Here is a 17521-nt window from a genome sequence, read left to right as displayed (position 1 = left end):
ACTGAAACTTCATTCTCCATTTACTTTTATCTATGTACTTCACAGTCTACCCATTTTGAAGGGTCAGGGGTGGGAGGTTGGGGGAACAGGTGGTGGGTAATGGGGAGGGCACGTTTTGCATGGAGCACTGGGTGTTGTGCAAAAAGAATGAATACTGTTACGCTGAAAAAATAAATAAAATGGAAAAAAAAAAGGAGAAAAAAAAAAAAACAACAACAAACATCCCCACATGCTAAAAGTTAAGGGAAGTTAACAATTAAACTACTTCTTATTGACCCTTTTTATTTCCTGAAACATAGAGGAACCGATATATTTAAATATAATCTACACCAACTTTTATTTCATGATGGTCTTTGTTAAGCTGATATAAACGACATAAATGCTTATCCATGGGGTTTGCTGTTTGGTATATCTCTAACTTTAACAGAACTCAAACACTTCTCTCCCCACACTCTTTGCCACCTATCCAATTTTATCATCTTCACAGTTTAAGAAGCAGATGGGGGAAAAAACAAATAATGATTCTAATGGATCATAACTTGTTAAATGAGATTCCATGAGTCTATACTGACATAAATTAACAAACGAAAAACCACCTAAATGAAGGAGAAGGAAAACCTCTTCCTTAGAGTAAAATGTCAAAGAATAGATGAAGTAGAAATGGTGGAAATCAAAAAATCACTATGTGGCAAACTCCATGTTAATTGTTTCAGGAAAGAATCATCAATGGATGCTAAAGTTAGGGAGAAAAAGTTTGATAAGAAACAAAACATTTATATAGACTCAAAGTATTTCCCCATCAGATACTTATTGTAAAGGGAAAAAAATAATAATTTTATGGCAAAGAAATCTGGCAGACGCCACCTCAACAAAATGATCAAAATTAACACCATCAATAAAGGGACATCATACGTCTCCTTGATATCATGAACTGAGAACATATCAGTTGATGTGTGGGAATTCTTTGTATTATTTTTGAGTTCTTTATTAGTCAAAAATTATCTCAAAATGAAAAATAGATAAAAAGGATTCTAAATCAGCTAAAGGACAAAAAAACATGAAATGGAAGAAGATGGGGTCAAATAAAAAGTAAGCAAATAAGCAACATTCCCCATATTGACTGAATACTCTTCACATAGTTTACTAAATACCTATTATATGCCAGTCACTGTAGTAGGCGCCCTCCATGCATTATCTTAACTCAGTAACATGGACACATCCTGTCCTAAGAAAAATATTTAAGCATGCAAGGCATTCACAGGAATATAAAGGAAAATGGCACAGGGATTATCTTTTCATAAACTAACTGAGACAACATGAACACAAACTATGATCACACACTACTGTCACGTGATGGTGTATAATATGGAATGGGATGTGAGACCAAAAGGGCATCATTTCTATGATCAGTATATTAGAGTGAAGAGGGGAGGCCTTCCTGGTGGCTTAAAGAGGTTTAATGACTCTCCAAGGAAACACACAGTATGACTCCAGCTCACAAGCATTTTAGTGTCACCTACAGAAGTTAAAATATATTGCTCACAGTCAACAAGAGGCCACAGAATTTGGAAAGTGGATAAAACTATGTTAGCAACACTGATCAGGTTCTGTTCGTAGTTAAGCAAAGATCTTGAAAGTCACCACAAAGAAAAGAAAACAAGGAAACAGGGGTAGAAGAGGAAATTTGTACAGATGCACAAAGCTACATGAGAAATGCAAAAGACAAAGCTGAAAAGTGTCAGTTCCTACAGAATTAGAAATATAGCCTAAATACGTCATTCAAAAAAACCTTGTGGGGGGGCGCCTGGGTGGCTCAGTGAGTTAAGCCGCTGCCTTCGGCTCAGGTCATGATCTCAGGGTCCTGGGATCGAGTCCCGCATCGGGCTCTCTGCTCAGCAGTGAGCCTGCTTCTCTCTCTCTCTCTCTGCCTGCCTCTCTGTCTGCTTGTGATCTCTCTCTGTCAAGTAAATAAATAAAATCTTTAAAAAAAAAAAAAAACCTTGTGGGTTTGTTTTTTTTTAAGGATTTTATTTCTTTATTTGGCAGACAGAGATCACAAGTAGGCAGAGAGACAGGCAGAGAGAGAGGGAGAAGGGGAGGCAGGCTCCCCACTGAGCAGGGAGCCAGTTGCAGGGCTGGATCCAGGGACTCTAGGATCATGACCTGGGCCGAAGGCAAAAGCTTTAACCCACTGAGCCACCCAGGTGCCCCAAAAATCTTTCTTATGATTAGTTATTTCATGCCTGTTTTTTTCTAGCATCCCTGTCTTGCCTCTCTGCCCTACCATTTTCTAAGATTTACACATCTTCCCATAAACCCAACAACCCCAATAAGAATCCCAGTGTACTCTTTCATATTCATTGAATAGCTGATTCTAAAATGAACAAGGAAATGCAAAAGATCTAGAACAGTGAAAATAAATTTGAAAAAGACAAACAATGTTAGAGGATTTACACAACCGGATTCCAGGACTTCTTATAAAGCTATGGTTTTTAATTAGAAAATCACATTCACCAATGCATTAAAAGGATGCCCACAATAGCCAAACTAAAGAAAGAGCCGAGATGTCCATCAACAGATGGATGGATAAAGATGTGTTCTTTATACACATATATACAGAAACACACACACACACACACACACAGACACACACACACACACACAAAATGGAATATTACTCAGCCATCAGAAAGGATGAATACTTACCATTTACATCAGTGTGGCTGGAACTTGTGAGTATTATGCTGAGCAAAGTAAGTCAGTCAGAGAAAGACAATTATATGGTTTCACTCATATGTGGAATATAAAAAACACTGCATAGGATCATAGGGGAAGGAAGGGAAATCAGAATGGAAAGAAATCAGAGAGGGAGACAAACCACAAGAGACTCTTAACTATAGGAAACAAACTGAGGATTGCTGGAGGGGAGGTAGGGGGTATATGGTAATTGGGTGATGGGCATTTAAGGAGGGCAGGTGATATGATGAGCACTGGGTGTTATATGCAACTGATGAATAACTGAATTCTACATCTGAAACTAATGATGTACTATAGGTTGGCTAGCTGAATTTAAATTTTAAAAAAAGGATCAATCACTTCTCGACCTTTTGGCTAAGATCAAGTGTAAAAAAAGGATCATTCACCATAATCAAATAGGATTTATCCTGGGGATGCAGGATGTTCAATATTTGCATGTCAATGTCATATACTACATCAACAAGTCTAAGGATAAAAATCATATGATCAACTCAATAGATACAGGAAAAGTATTTGACAAAATTTGACATATGTTCCTGATAACAACTCTCAATCAAGTGGGTTTGAGGGAACATACCTCAACATCATAAAGGCTATAAATGAAAAACCCACAGCTAACACCATACTCAATGGTGAAAAACTGAGAGCTGTTTAAGATCAGGAACAAGGCAAGGATGTCCACTGTCCCGACTTTTATTCAACATACTGCTTGAAGTCCTGGACACACCAATCAGATAAGAAAGAGAAGTAAGAGGTATCCATATTGGGGGTGCCTGGGTGGCTCAGGGGGTTAAAGCCTCTGCCTTCGGCGCAGGTCATGGTCTCAGGGTCCTGGGATCAAGCCCCGCATCAGGCTCTCTGCTCAGTGGGGAGCCTGCTTCCTCCTCTCTCTCTGCCTGCCTCTCCAATCTACTTGTGATCTCTCTCTGTCAAATAAATAAATTTAAAAAATTTAAAAAAAAAAAGGTATCCATATTGGTAAGGAAGAAGTTAAACTGTCTGTATTTGCAGATGACATGATGCTATATACAGAAAACCCTAAAGACTCCATCAAAAAACTATTAGAATAGATGAATTCAGTACAATTGCAGGATAGGAAGTTAATACCCAGAAATTGGTAACACTTCTATACACTAATAACAAAGTAGCAGAAAGAAAACAATTCCATTTACAATTGCACTGAAAAGAATAAAATCCCTAGGAATAAACTTAACCAGGGAGGTGAAAGATCTGTACTCTGAACTATAAACCATTGATGAAAGAAATCGAAGACAATACAAACATATGAAAAAATACCTATGCTCATGCATTGGAGGAATTAATACTGATAAACATCCACACTATCCAAAGGAATCTACAAACTCAATGCAAACCCTATCAAAACTCCAAAAGCATTTTTCACAGAACTAGAACAAATGATCCTAAAATTTTTATGGAACCAAAAAAGATCCCAAATACCCAAAGCAATCTTGAGAAGGAAAAACAGAGCTGGAGGTATCACAATTCCAGATTTCAAGATATATTACAAATCTGCAATAATCAAAACAGTACGGTACTAGCCACAAAAACAGACACAGAGATCAATGGAATGGAGTAGAGATCCCAGAATTAAACCCACACATATATTGTCATTTAATCTATGACAAAGGAGGCAAGAATATACCATGGGGAAAATACAGTGTCTCAATGAATGGCGCTGGGAAAATTGGATAACTAAATGCAAAAGAATGAAACTGGATCACTTCTAACACCATGCACAAAAATCAACTCAAAATGGATTAAAAACCTAAATGTGGATCTGAAACCATAAAATCCATAAGAGAAGAGAGGCAGTAATTTTTCTGACATCAGCAGTAGCAACATTTTTCTAGATAGGTCTCCTCAGGCAAGGGAAATGAAAACAAAACAAAAAAAAAACTATTGGGACTACATCAAAATAAAAAGCTTTTGGATAGCAAAGGAAACCATCAACAAAACAAAAAGGCAACCCACTGAATGGGGGAAGATATTTGCAAATGATGTATCTGATAAAGGGTTAATATTCAAAATATATAAAGAAATTATATGACTCAATACCAAAAAAAAAACCCCAAACAATCCAATTAAAAAATGGGAAGATGATCCGAATAGACATACAGATGGCCAACAGACACATGAAAGATGATCGACATCACTAATCATCAGGGAAATGCAAATCAAAACCACAATGATATATCACCTCACACCTGAAAGAATGGCTAGAATCAAAAGGTGGGGGTGTGAAAAAAAAGAAACTTTCATGCATTGTTGGTGGGAAAATAAATTGTTACAGCCACTGGGGAAAACAGTATGGAAGTTCCTCAAAAAATCAAACACAGAAACATCAAACAATGCAGTAATTCCACTAATAGGTGTTTACTCAAAGAAAATGAAAACACTAATTAAAAAGATATATGTACCCCTATGTTTATTGCAGCACTGTTTACAATAGTCAAGATATGGAAGTGACCTAAGTGTCCAAAGATAGATCAATAGATAAGGAAAATGTATTATATATACCCTAGAATATGACTCAGCCATATATCGGATGAGATCTTGCCATTTGTCACAACATGGATGGACATAGAAAGTATTATGATAAGTGAAATAAGTCAGACGGAGAAAGACAAATACCATATGATTTCACTTATATGTGGGATCTAAAAAACAGAACAAATGAATAAACAAGCAAAAAGCAGAATCAGATCTATAAATACAGAGAATAAACTGATGGTTGCCAGAAGGAAGGGAGTGGGGGGATGGGCAAAATGGGTGAAGGAGAGTGGGAGATACAAGTTTCCAGTTATGGAATGAATAAGTCACTGGAATAAAAGGCACAGCATAGGGTATATAGTCAATGATATTGTAACAGCCTTGTATGGTGACAGATGGTAGCCACACTTGTGAGCATAACATAAGGTATAGGGAAGCTGAATCACTATGTTGTACACCTAAAACTAATGTGACATTGTATATCAACTATACTCAAATAAAAAGAGTAAAAATTTTTTAAAAAGCTATGGTTTTCAGATAGTGTGATACTGGCATAAAGATAAATACATGGGGTGCCTGGGTGGTTCAGTTGATCAAGCGTCACTCTTGATTTCAGTTCAGGTCATGATCTCAAAGTCATGACATTGAGCCCTGAGTGGAGCTCCATGCTCAGTGTTAAGTCTGCTTGAGAGATTCTCCCTCTCCCTCTCCCTCTGCTCCTCCCGCTGCTCATGCATGTGCTCTCACTCTCTAATAAAGAAATAAATCTTATTTTAAAAGATAGACAAATAAAACACTCAATAAACAGAATAGAGTCCAGAAATAGACCCACATATTTATTGCTACCTGCTTTTCAACAAAGTTTCTCAAGATAATTCAATGGGAAACGATCTTTCCAACAAACGGTAGGACACAACTGGATGGCTATGAGCAAAAAAATAAACCTCAACCTTCATCTCATGCCACATATAAAAGTTAAATCAAACTGTATCATAGACCTAAATTTAAGTGTTAAAATTATAAAATTTCTAGAAGAAAACACTACAAAACTTTCAGTGCCTTGGGTTTGGCAAAGGTTTCCTAAAAAGTCAAATACTATAAACCATGAGGGGTACCTGGGTGGCTCAGTTTGTTAAGCATCTGCCTTCAGCTCTGGTGAAGCTCACGGACTGAGCTGAGCAGGGAGCCTTCTCCCTCTCCCTCAGCCCCTCTTCCACCACTAGTGCTCTCTCTCTCGAGCTCTCTATATCAAATAAATAAACTATATCTTAAAAAAAGAAAAAAAAGAAAAACTATATACCATGAAAAAAATCAATACATTGCACTTGATCAAAATTAAAAATTATTCTTCGGGCGCCTGGGTGGCTCAGTGGTTTAGGCCGCTGCCTTCGGCTCAGGTCATGATCTCAGGGTCCTGGGATCAAGTCCCACGTTGGGCTCTCTGCACTGAAGGGAGCCTGCTTCCCTCTCACTCTCTCTGCCTGCCTCTCTGCCTACTTGTGATCTCTCTCTGTCAAAATTAATAAATAAAATCTTTAAAAAAAAATTAAAAAAAAATTATTCTTCAAAAGGCATGGTAAAAAATGAAAATCCAAGGCACAGACTAGATGAAAATATATGCAAAAAATTCATCTGAGGGCGCCTGGGTGGCTCAGTGGATTGAAGCCTTTGCCTTCGGCTCAGGTCATGATCCCAGGGTCTTGGGATCGAGCCCCGCATCGAGCTCTCTGCTCGGCGGGAAGCCTGCTTCCCTCTCTGCCTCTCTGCCTACTTGTGATCTCTCTCTGTCAAATAAATAAATAAAATCTTAAAAAAAATTAATCTGACAAAGGACTTGCATCTACAACATAAAAGATAATCTTATAAGTCAATAGTAGAAGGCAAAAATTCTGCTTAAAAATGAGCAAAGGATTTGAACAAGTCCTTCAACAAAGAAGATATCTATGTGACAAGTACATGAAAGGATGTTCAACATCATTAGTTAGAGAAATTAAAATAAAAAACCACAATTTGTTACTAGTACATATTTATGAGAGTGGTTAAAATTTAAAAAGACATGTTAGCAAAAACATAGAACTAATGGAACTCTTATACACTGGTGATAGGAACGAAAAATGGTACAAACACTATGGAAAACAGCCAGGCAAGTTTTTAAAAAGGTAAACCAAATAGTCCTAGATAGCGACAAGATAAATGAAATACAGGTCGATGCACAGATTTGTCTATAAATATCCACAACAGCATTATCCATAATAGCCAAAAGCTAGAAATGATCTAAATGCCCTTCAATGGTGAGTAGATAAAGTATAGTATCTCCATGCAATGAATGCTACACAACATGTGGACAATTCTGGGAGGCATGCTACATACCTCCTAGAAGTCCTAGTAGAATGAAGCCCCTTACCTACAGCAGGGACTACCTACCTTAGTAATTCCTCTCTGGTTCCCTGAATCATTCTCCATGTTGTTTCAGTACCACACCCAGGATCATATCCCAAATACTCTACCTTCATTCAAGTCTGTCTCAGGCTCTGCGTTTGTGAAAAAATGAAACTGAAACCATATATTCATGATGCTGGGAATGGTTAAGTGAATCTGAGTAAATCAATGTGACAAATTGTTACGTAGCCAGTTTTAAATGTTTACAAATAATGACACAAAATTTTGTTTGAGACAATGTAAAGTTTTCTTTAAAGGTTTCAATGTAGAAGCCAGACACAGCCTCGTATTGTGCCTTATTAAAGGCACACAAAAAATATTTACTGAATGAATAAACATTACTGCAGGCAAACTAGCCAATGAACAATAAGCCAAAAATAAAAGGTGTCAATCATATGCCCAAATCTTTTTTTTGTAATTAGTAAATCAAGTCCATCATACTATATTATAAGAAAAAGGACTCATCCCAGTAGAAAGTAGGACTCATCCCAGGAAAGCAAAAACAGCTCAACATTAGAAAATCCATCAGTGTAATTCATATTTTTTAAAACTGTTCTTCAATATTGAATAGACATTTAATAAAATTCAATTAATAGATTAACAGATTTCTTTTAATCTTTTAATCTTAGTAAACTAAGAATTCAAAAACAACAGGAAACAAAAAAGTGTGCCCTTAATTTGATAAAGCGTATGTACTAGAAACTGATATCTATTATGCACCAAACTTGAAGTTCGACACCGAGCCTCACAGCACTGAAGACGCTACAGTACCTGAATGCACAGAGTTTATAATCTACTGGGGAAATACAGGCAAGTAAGGAGGTATTTGTAATACAGCGTGGTAAGATGTTATGATGAGAGAATTAGAGGGTGCCCTAGTAACATAAGAAAAGCACCACCACTGACTTTGCTGAAGACAGCTACCTAAACAGGTGATAAATACCTTCTGGACAAGGACAGTTATTTTCATTTTTGTACAGCCCAGGATCTAAAATGGGAAATGCTTCTTAAATGAATGAGCAAATGAAAAAAAAAAAAAGGAACAAATATTAAAGAGCAGACTTAGACTATTTTGGAAGTCAGATACAGATTTTAAATAAAGTCAATGATTTATTACAAATTTGACTGCTTCTAAAGAGTTCATTTGGATAAGAATACACACACACACACACACACACACACACACCATTACACATTGTAGCAATCCTAAATACTCACGGGTATAAGGGATTTGTATTGGCTAGTTGAAGAGTTTGGGTTTTCACAGGTTCCACAGCTATTAACATATCTTGTTCTACAGCCATAGGAAGAACAGAATATCCACAATAATCTATATGTTCTCCTAGAGAAAAAGAGAAAGAATTTTTAATATTGCTAGCATATGACACAAGAGAATCTCAATCAGGTTGATAGACAGGAAAAACTTGACCACGAGCCAGGTTTTAACAGAAAATAAAAATACTATGTGCAGGAAATGATTCAGTTTTCTTATTCTCCCTGACATCCAAGCCAGAAACTTCTGCTAGAATAAGTATATTAATTGGCTTCTGTTAATTTTTAGATTTCTTTAAACCTTCACAAGTTTTTTTCTACTTTCTAATTCATAGTGATCATCTTCAAATATTTTGTTTTGTGACTAGTTACATGAGGTATCCAAAAAGTAATATCTCCTTTCTCTGTTGCTCTTTCATATTACCTTGTTAAGTATGGACAATTGAAGCCTTTCACACACTGCCTTATATTAACATTATGTGAATTTTACTCTCTTCTTTATTAAGCCAACACGCCCTTTAAGTTGAGGACTTCACTTTATTTATTTTTGTGGCCTAAATAAATGTCTAACAAATTAGACTGGCATTGATAAGTTGTGCTGAGTGTGTTAGACATAGCTCTAATCATCAGGAATTTTATTTCATATCGTACCATAATATTTTCTCCAAGTTGCTATTTAAACTCAAGTTTGTTATTCATAAGATTTAAATACAAAATAACAATTCGAGAAAGAAATAAGCACAATAAGCAAGCTCATCTATATTTCCCCAGGACAGGTTTTCATGCCTGATTGTTCCTATGACAAACACTGCCCAGCTAAGAAACACAATATGAAAGGAAGACAATTCAACTGCATAATTATAATTGTGTTTTTAAATAATTATTATTTTACATATTATTACAGGGAGCAAATCTTTTCTTTATATATTGATGTGTCCTTTAAAATGAATTGATAAAAGGGTTTTTTTTTTTATGGATTGACAATGACAAATGGAGAAGTGGTTTTCAAAACTGTCTTTCTCACCTCCTTCAAAAAAGACAGTAATAGGGGCACCTGCATGGCTCAGTGGGTTAAATCTCTGCCTTCGGCTCAGGTCATGATCTCAGGGTCCTGGGATCGAGCCCCACATCAGGCTCTCTGTTCAGTGAGGAGCCTGCTTCCTCCTCTCTCTCTCTCTGCCTGCCTCTCCACCTACTTGAGATCTCTGTCTGCCAAATAAATAAATAATATGTTTAAAAAAAAAAAAAAAGACAGTAATATAAAAGAGTGGTTCCCAAGTAGAAAGTTACACATTTACCTACGTGAACCTGCACCATTTTTTTTCCTTGCTGGCTATTAAAAGAGTCAAAGTGACCCTCTTCTGATGCCCTAGATACCACCTCTCTAGCCTTCTTGGGAAATCTGCTCCATCAGTTCCTCTCTTCTCAGTTATCTATAATCCCTCTCTCTCCACTGGCTTTACTCCATTCCCCCTCCCTCCCTCATTTAACCATGCTTAAACATCCCATTTTTTTTAAATCCTCCATTATTTGCTTCAAAATAAAATAAGTCACCTAAGTCGATAATAATTGACTTAGTTCAATATTATTAATTCAATATCAATGATAGTTCATTATATTATTCTAAAGACTTTTTTGTAAGTTTATATTTTCCATTATAGAAAGTTTTCTTTTTAATTCTCCTTGACTCCTAGTTTTTCCTCAGTTCTCCATGCCATTTTCTCTTAATACAACCTATTCATTTTTCAGGTCACCACACTTTCTTTTTCTTTTTTTTTTTAGGTTTTATTTATTAATTTGACGGAGAGAGACATTGAGAGAGGCAACACAAGCAGGGGGAGAGGGAGAAGCAGACTCCCCGCTGAACAGGGAGCCTGCCACTGGGCTCGATCCCAGGACCCTGGGATCATGACCTGAGCCAAAGGCAGATGCTTAACGACAGAGCCACCCAGGTGCCCCCTCCGGGTCACCACACTTTTAAAAGGGCTTCCCAGTATTCTTCTAATCCAATGAGTAAATGTAAAACCATCAAGATTATTCACCACAATCTAAAAATTTAACCTGCAGCACAAAAAAATCTTCTCATCTCTCATGAAAACAATATTAACAATGAAGTTTCAATACATTTTTTAAAATAAATGGACAAAATTAACAATCACATGGATTGGGAATGATGAAAATATAGTGTGTTCTTTACGTAAAAGCTTAACTTGCTATAGGAGATACATGTGAAATACTCTATTTTTTCAATTCTCTTGAGAAAAGTTAAGAAAAAAAGTATATTAATAAAAATTTAGATCTTACCAAAGGAAGAAAAAAATAAGAGAAGGAACTTTAGCAATACCTATTATGTTGACTCTTCCTGGTGCTCGAACATAAAACTTGGGAATGGATCCAAACTTAGAGTTAAACATCTCCTTTAGCTTCAGCAATCTGAAAGCAAGAGTAGAATACTTCAGGATATCTGTATAACAGAAAAATCCATAAGATACACAAACAAACATATTTCATATACCTACCACCATTAATTATCTCTAAAAAGAAAAGCAAAATTTTTTCACTGATATACTTCTTTGAAAATCCTAGGATATGACAATATGGTAACTTCCTAGATGACACAATAGTGTAGCCAAGCACAGAGAAGAACAAAAAAAGATTAATGTATTCAACAGGAAAAATTATTTCCTTCAATTATAAAGAATATAACTTTCTGAAAAATATTCAGAGAAGAATCTCTTTATACTAAAAGAAATCATATGGGGTAGTACTTCAGTTTCCTAAGGCTAGCATAATAAAATACTATAAAGTGGGTGGGGCTTAAAATAATAGAAATTCATTGTCTCATGGCTCTAGAGACTTGAAGTCCAAAATCAGAGTGTTAGTAGGGCCATGCACCTCTGAAACTTGGAGGGGAGAATCCCTCCTTGCCTCTTTTTAGTTTTGGGTGGTAGCCATCGATCCTTGGCATTCCTTGGATTACAGCTGCATCAATCCAAATTTTGTCTCTGCCACCAAGCAGAATTCTCACAGAATTCTCACAGAATTCTCTGTCTCTGTATTTCCTTCTTATAAGGACACCAGTCTTATCAGATTAGAGCCCACCTTCATTCACTATGACTCATCTTAACTTGATTACTAAGTACAAAGAGATGCTAGTCCAAATAAGGTTACATTCTGAGGTTCCAGGTGGACATGAATGGGGTGCAGGTGAGGAGGCATTATGCTTTCAGCCCAGGTCATGATCCCAGGATCCTAGGATAGAGTCCCACATCAGCCTCCCTGCTTAGCAGGAAATCTGCTTGTCCTTCTCCCTCTGCCCTGATTGTGCTCTGTCTGTCTCTCTCACTCTCTCTCTCTCTCAAATAAATAAATAAATAATCCTTAAAAGAAAGAAAGAAAGAAAAGAAAAGAAAACTAGAGTAGTTATCAGGAGACCACAGTTCTAATTTCAATGGAGCAAATCATTTTCCCTTAGCCTCTCTTCTGTGAAATTAAAGAATTTGACTAGATATTCCTTATAGGCCCCTTGTAGATCCAAAATTCTTAAAATAGATTTAATAATTTTATACTGTTCAATCACCTCAAGACACTTCTATGAATACCCTCCAACTGTTAACAGTCCCACATCATATGTATCTGCATAATAACACGACAATAAATATCTTTTAAAGCCTACTATATTCAAGACACTCATTAATTGATTGATCTTAAAGGTTAATTTGCTGTAAGAAACAGAAAATCATACCAAAAAGAGATCAAGGAAAAAGGAAATTTATTATAATGATAGAAAGATATGTTGAATATCTTTGGAAGTTATTCAAGATGGTGTCCTAAGAACTGGACAGTCATCAGCAATTGTTTATATCAGTGTCTTTAGTTCTTTTTTCATGTCTCATTCTGTCATCCCTCCAAAGACACCATCTCCACTTCTCTTTGTTCTGTGCTGTTCACATTTCAGTTGCCTCTCTGAGTATCTTGGTTTCTGTTCCTCCATACCTTCAGTTTTCTTGACACTGTGGTCTCAACTCTACAATTAACAGCTCCCGTGTCCTATACTATCTAATTAATTCTCTGTGTCCATTAATTCAAATTCTCAAAAAACATAATCTGGGTGGCAGACTTTAGGAAATAAGAAAACAGAGATAGTAATCCTGATATCAGACATCATAGAATCATAGAATCACATCATAGAATGTGTGCTGAAGAAGATACAGCGAAAATTCTTAATGCTGAGGGCTGCAATTCAGAACAAAGGTAATAGTTTAAGAAATGCCCCCAAATGAAACTACAACCACTTTTATAAGGCAAATCTATATGTAAAGTAAGGAAATACAGATAGAAATATACTAATAATAGAAGACTATAAGATACCTTTCTCAGTATAAAAAAAGATCAGGTGGACAAAAAGAAAAAAAAAGACTCAAACAACAAAATTCATAGATTATGGATATGTACATATATTTAACATTATACTCTGATAATGGGAAATATAACAAGAATGCATGGAATATTCACAAATATTGATCCTATATTAAATCATAAAGAACACATCTGTAAAGTCTTTTATATATATTTGTATATATATAAATATATATGTGTGTGTGTGTGTGTGTATATATATATATATACATATATATATATAAAACATAGGAAAGATGATAAAGCAAATATGGTAAAATGTTACCTTTGGAGAATCTGGGATAAGAGTATACAGTATTGGGGTGCCTGGGTGGCTCAGAGGGTTAAAGCCTCTGCCTTCGGCTCGGGTCATGGTCTCAGGGTTCTGGGATCGAGCCCCGCATCGGGCTCTCTGCTCCGTGGGGAGCCTGCTTCCTCCTCTCTCTCTGCCTGCCTGTCTGCCTAGTTGTGATTTCTCTCTGTCAAATAAATAAAATATTTTAAAAAAAAAAGAGTATACAGTATTTTTTTTGGCTATATTTGACTTTTATGTTAGGTATGAATTTATTTTAAAATAACCAAAAAATTTTAAGAGGTGCCTGGGTGGCTCAGTTGGTTAAGCATATGACTCTTGATCTCAGGCCATGTCTTGGTTCAAGCCCCTCCTTGGTCTTCATGCCCAGCATGAAGACTACTTTAAAAAAAAAACAACAAAGTGTGTTTGTTCATTTGTTTAAAGAAGTATTTACTGGTGCTTTACTAAGTACTCTACTTAGAAAGGAAATTAATAGTAGCCCTTGGCCTCTAGGAAACATTTGGCAGAAAAAAAAAGATAGTTAAGCTAAAAGTACAATACAGAGAGACAGTAGAGCAATAAGCCAGAAAAATACAGTTCTTTGGCAGTACAGAGAAAAGATACTTCAACCCTACTGTAGGAGAATGTGGGTGGTAAAATAAATCCAGAAGGGGGAGGTTAAGTTAGAGAAGCCTCCCTCAAAAGACAATAGTTAACATGAATTTTAAAGGATGATGTCAGACAAGTGGGATGGGGTGATGCATTCCAGGCAAATGGAATGAAAAGTCCCAGCATGCTGCATTCAGAAAATTATAATTAGGGCTTAAATACATCAGAGGAGGAGGCTGGTGGTAATCAAGCCTCAGATCTTAAAGGGCCTGGTATGCCATGTTGAGGAACCTGGCTTTTAAGCCACAGGCAATGGATGTGAAGACACATTTACAGATAGAGTGATATTAATCAATTTCACACAAGAAGCTCACTGAGAAGTGTAGGAAAGATGGGCTGGAGGAAGACAAGGTAAAAACAAAGAAATCCAATAAATGGCCATTTACAGTAAACCTAGAGAGAAAGTTCAAGTGTACATTAGTGATGGGGATAGAAAAAGGTGAAAATTAAATTAAGGTAATATTTTAAAAGTCAAAGCCATAGGAATTAGTGACCAATTAGAAGTGAGAAAATTTGAGAAAGAGGAAGAAGCATGTAACTCCTCGTTTTCTGACTTCCATAACTCCACTAGCCTCCACAGAGGCTCATTTTTGTTTCTGCTGAAAATCATATGCAGACAAAATTCAAGGTCAGCTGAATTTGAATCCTTATTAATTTGCCTTTATGAGTGCTGCAAACACAAATAAGGTGAAGTGCTAGCAACAAAGCTAGAATGAGCCTCCTAAAACATGCTTTAATGAAATGATTTGGGCGTTCTCAAACGTGCCCTTTTCCCAGACTACCTCAGGAAGGCAGTCTGTCCATGCTTTTTTAAGTGCTCAGCACCAGAGGCTTACTTACCATTCAACATTCCTCCCTTTGAAATTCAAATGCACGGAAGCTATAAAAGGAAACGAGAAAAGTATTTCTCTCTAAGAATAGAAAGAACTGAAGTGTACAGTGTTTTTCTAAACTTGATACCTAATCCTCTAATAATGAAGTAGTATGGCTGTAATTGGGGTACTAGCTGTTCTTCACAGCTCTGGGTGTCACCAGCAAGACTCCGTCTCTTAAAATGTAGTCATTTAAAGTATGTCCCTTCCCCAAGAGTACAATGAGCATTTTCAATATGAAAATAATAGCCCCTAATGACAGACCTGTACCCCTAAACAAATAATACATTATATGTTTATTTTTTTAAAAAAGCAGGATACAAAACAACAGATCTAGTGAAATTAAGAAAACAATTCCATTTACAATAGCATTAAAAACAACAGAATAGAAAAGAGTTTGGTGTTTCCTCAAAAGGTTAAACGCAGAAGTAGTATATGACCCAATATTTCTACTTCCATGTATATGTCCAAAGAATTGAAATCAGGGATTCAAACAGACACTTGCACAAGAATGTTCACAGCTGCATTAATCACCATAGTCCAAAGGTGCAAACAAGCCAAGCATCCAACAACAGATGAATGAACAAACAAAATGTGGTGTGTATGTATGTATGTATGAATTTTCTATTGATCCACAGAAAAGAATCAAGGCCTGATACATACTTCTATATGGATGAACCTTGAAAACATTATGCTAAGTGAAATAAACTAGACACAAAAGGACAAAGACTGTATGATTTCACTTATATAAAATACCTAAAATAGGCAAATTCATAGAGACAAAAGTAGATTAGAGGTTACCATGTGCTGAGGGGTAGAGAAAATAGGGACTTATTGCTTAATGAGTAGAGAGCTTATTTGGGATGATGAAAAATGTCAGAAATATGTAGCAGTGGTTATTGCACAACAATGTGAATGTAACTAAAGTCACTGAATTTTATACTTAAAATGGTTTTTACTTATACTTTTATACTTAAATTTTATACTTAAAATTTTTTAATTTTAATTTAAATTTAATTTAAATTTTTAAATTTAATTTAAATTTTTAAATTTAAGAATTTTATACTTAAAATGGTTAAAATGTCAAATTTTATATTATATTTATTTTACCACAATAAAAAGAATAAAAAAAGAAAGAAAGAAAGAAAATAATAGCTCCTACAAAGATTATACTATTAAAGGCAGAATTGGCCAAAACATCGCCACACAAATTGCTGAATCTGGTGCTCTGAATGCTTTTAACTTAATATATATATGTATATATATATATATACACATATATATGTGTGTGTATATATACATATACACGTGTATATATATATGTATATGTGTGTATATGTATATATGTATGTATATATGTATATGTGTGTGTATATATATATATATATAAAATGTGTCTAAAAATTGACAGAAGAGAAACAGAAAAAGTAGTCAGAAATAATCTCCTTAACAAGGCTCAGAAAATGTTATGAGTTAGTTCTGCCAGACCTTAAATAAAGATGATGCTTTGCTTTTATAAATGGTTCTAACAGTACAAGCTACAGAAAGCCTTTCTGATGTGGTAAACAAAGGCAGAAGAAAAATGAAATTTCCTTACACCTTATATATAGTCCATTGACAAGTCCTTGAAACAGGCAGAGAGACATTCCTTAGCTAAGGGCAAAAGGCAATCTTTGCCTGAACCCCCAGGATCCTGTAAGCCACTTAAATATATAAAAATTCCTTTGGAAATTTCCTTATCTCTAAATCCTCCAAGGTATTTATTAGCAATCATCACCAAGCTTATGACCCATTGATACAGATCTGAAGGGTCTCATGACTAAGGTTTTACTGGACAGTAATAAATGACCTCTTCCTAACAATAGCTAGCTCCCTCAAGATCCTAGAAGCCTTGCTTCCAAAATTCCTTAGAGACTAACACTAACCTCCCCTCTCAACTTGAAGGTATAAAATTGCCACCCCTCACAACTCCAACAGAGATCTTTCTGCCCAGGTCCTGTCTCTGCACTTTAATAAAACCACCTTTTTGTACCAAAGACATCTCAAGAATTTTTTGTTGGCCATCAGCTATGAACCCTAACATCTTTCCTGTTTACTTTCTATCTCATTTTAGGAGGCCAGAATAACCCAGATGCTAAAACAACGACAGCCCACAAAAGCAAAATATAGGTTACTATCCCCTGTGAAAACAGAGAAAAAACAAATATTGGTAATTTTAATCCAACACACATTATTTAATATTTGTGAACAGAGTTTATTCCAGGAATATAAAGATAGTACCAGGAAATCTCTTCATTAAACACATACT

The 17521-nt window shown here is 35.7% G+C and overlaps 1 protein-coding gene across 4 annotated transcripts in view; it reads right to left on the bottom strand.

The window, feature by feature from the left end:
- Positions 1-17521, bottom strand: part of GALK2 (galactokinase 2) — a 122537-nt gene that overhangs the window by 94737 nt on the left and 10279 nt on the right. For 3 of the 4 annotated variants that reach the window (XR_006818669.1, XM_046008113.1, XM_046008112.1), the window contains exons 2-3: positions 11324-11412; positions 8926-9049 (exon numbers count right to left, since the gene is read on the bottom strand). Coding sequence is in view for 3 of the 4 variants with exons in the window: in XM_046008113.1 (XP_045864069.1) it covers positions 8926-9049; positions 11324-11412 (213 nt within the window). In the remaining variant the exon portion in view is untranslated. Of the gene's footprint in view, positions 1-8925; positions 9050-11323; positions 11413-15181; positions 15222-17521 lie in introns of all 4 variants that reach the window. The other variant, XM_046008114.1, reaches the window with a different exon arrangement.

Source organism: Meles meles, chromosome 6, assembly GCF_922984935.1.
Source record: "Meles meles chromosome 6, mMelMel3.1 paternal haplotype, whole genome shotgun sequence".
Taxonomy (NCBI): domain Eukaryota; kingdom Metazoa; phylum Chordata; class Mammalia; order Carnivora; family Mustelidae; genus Meles; species Meles meles.
This window is presented reverse-complemented; position numbering and strand designations above follow the sequence as displayed.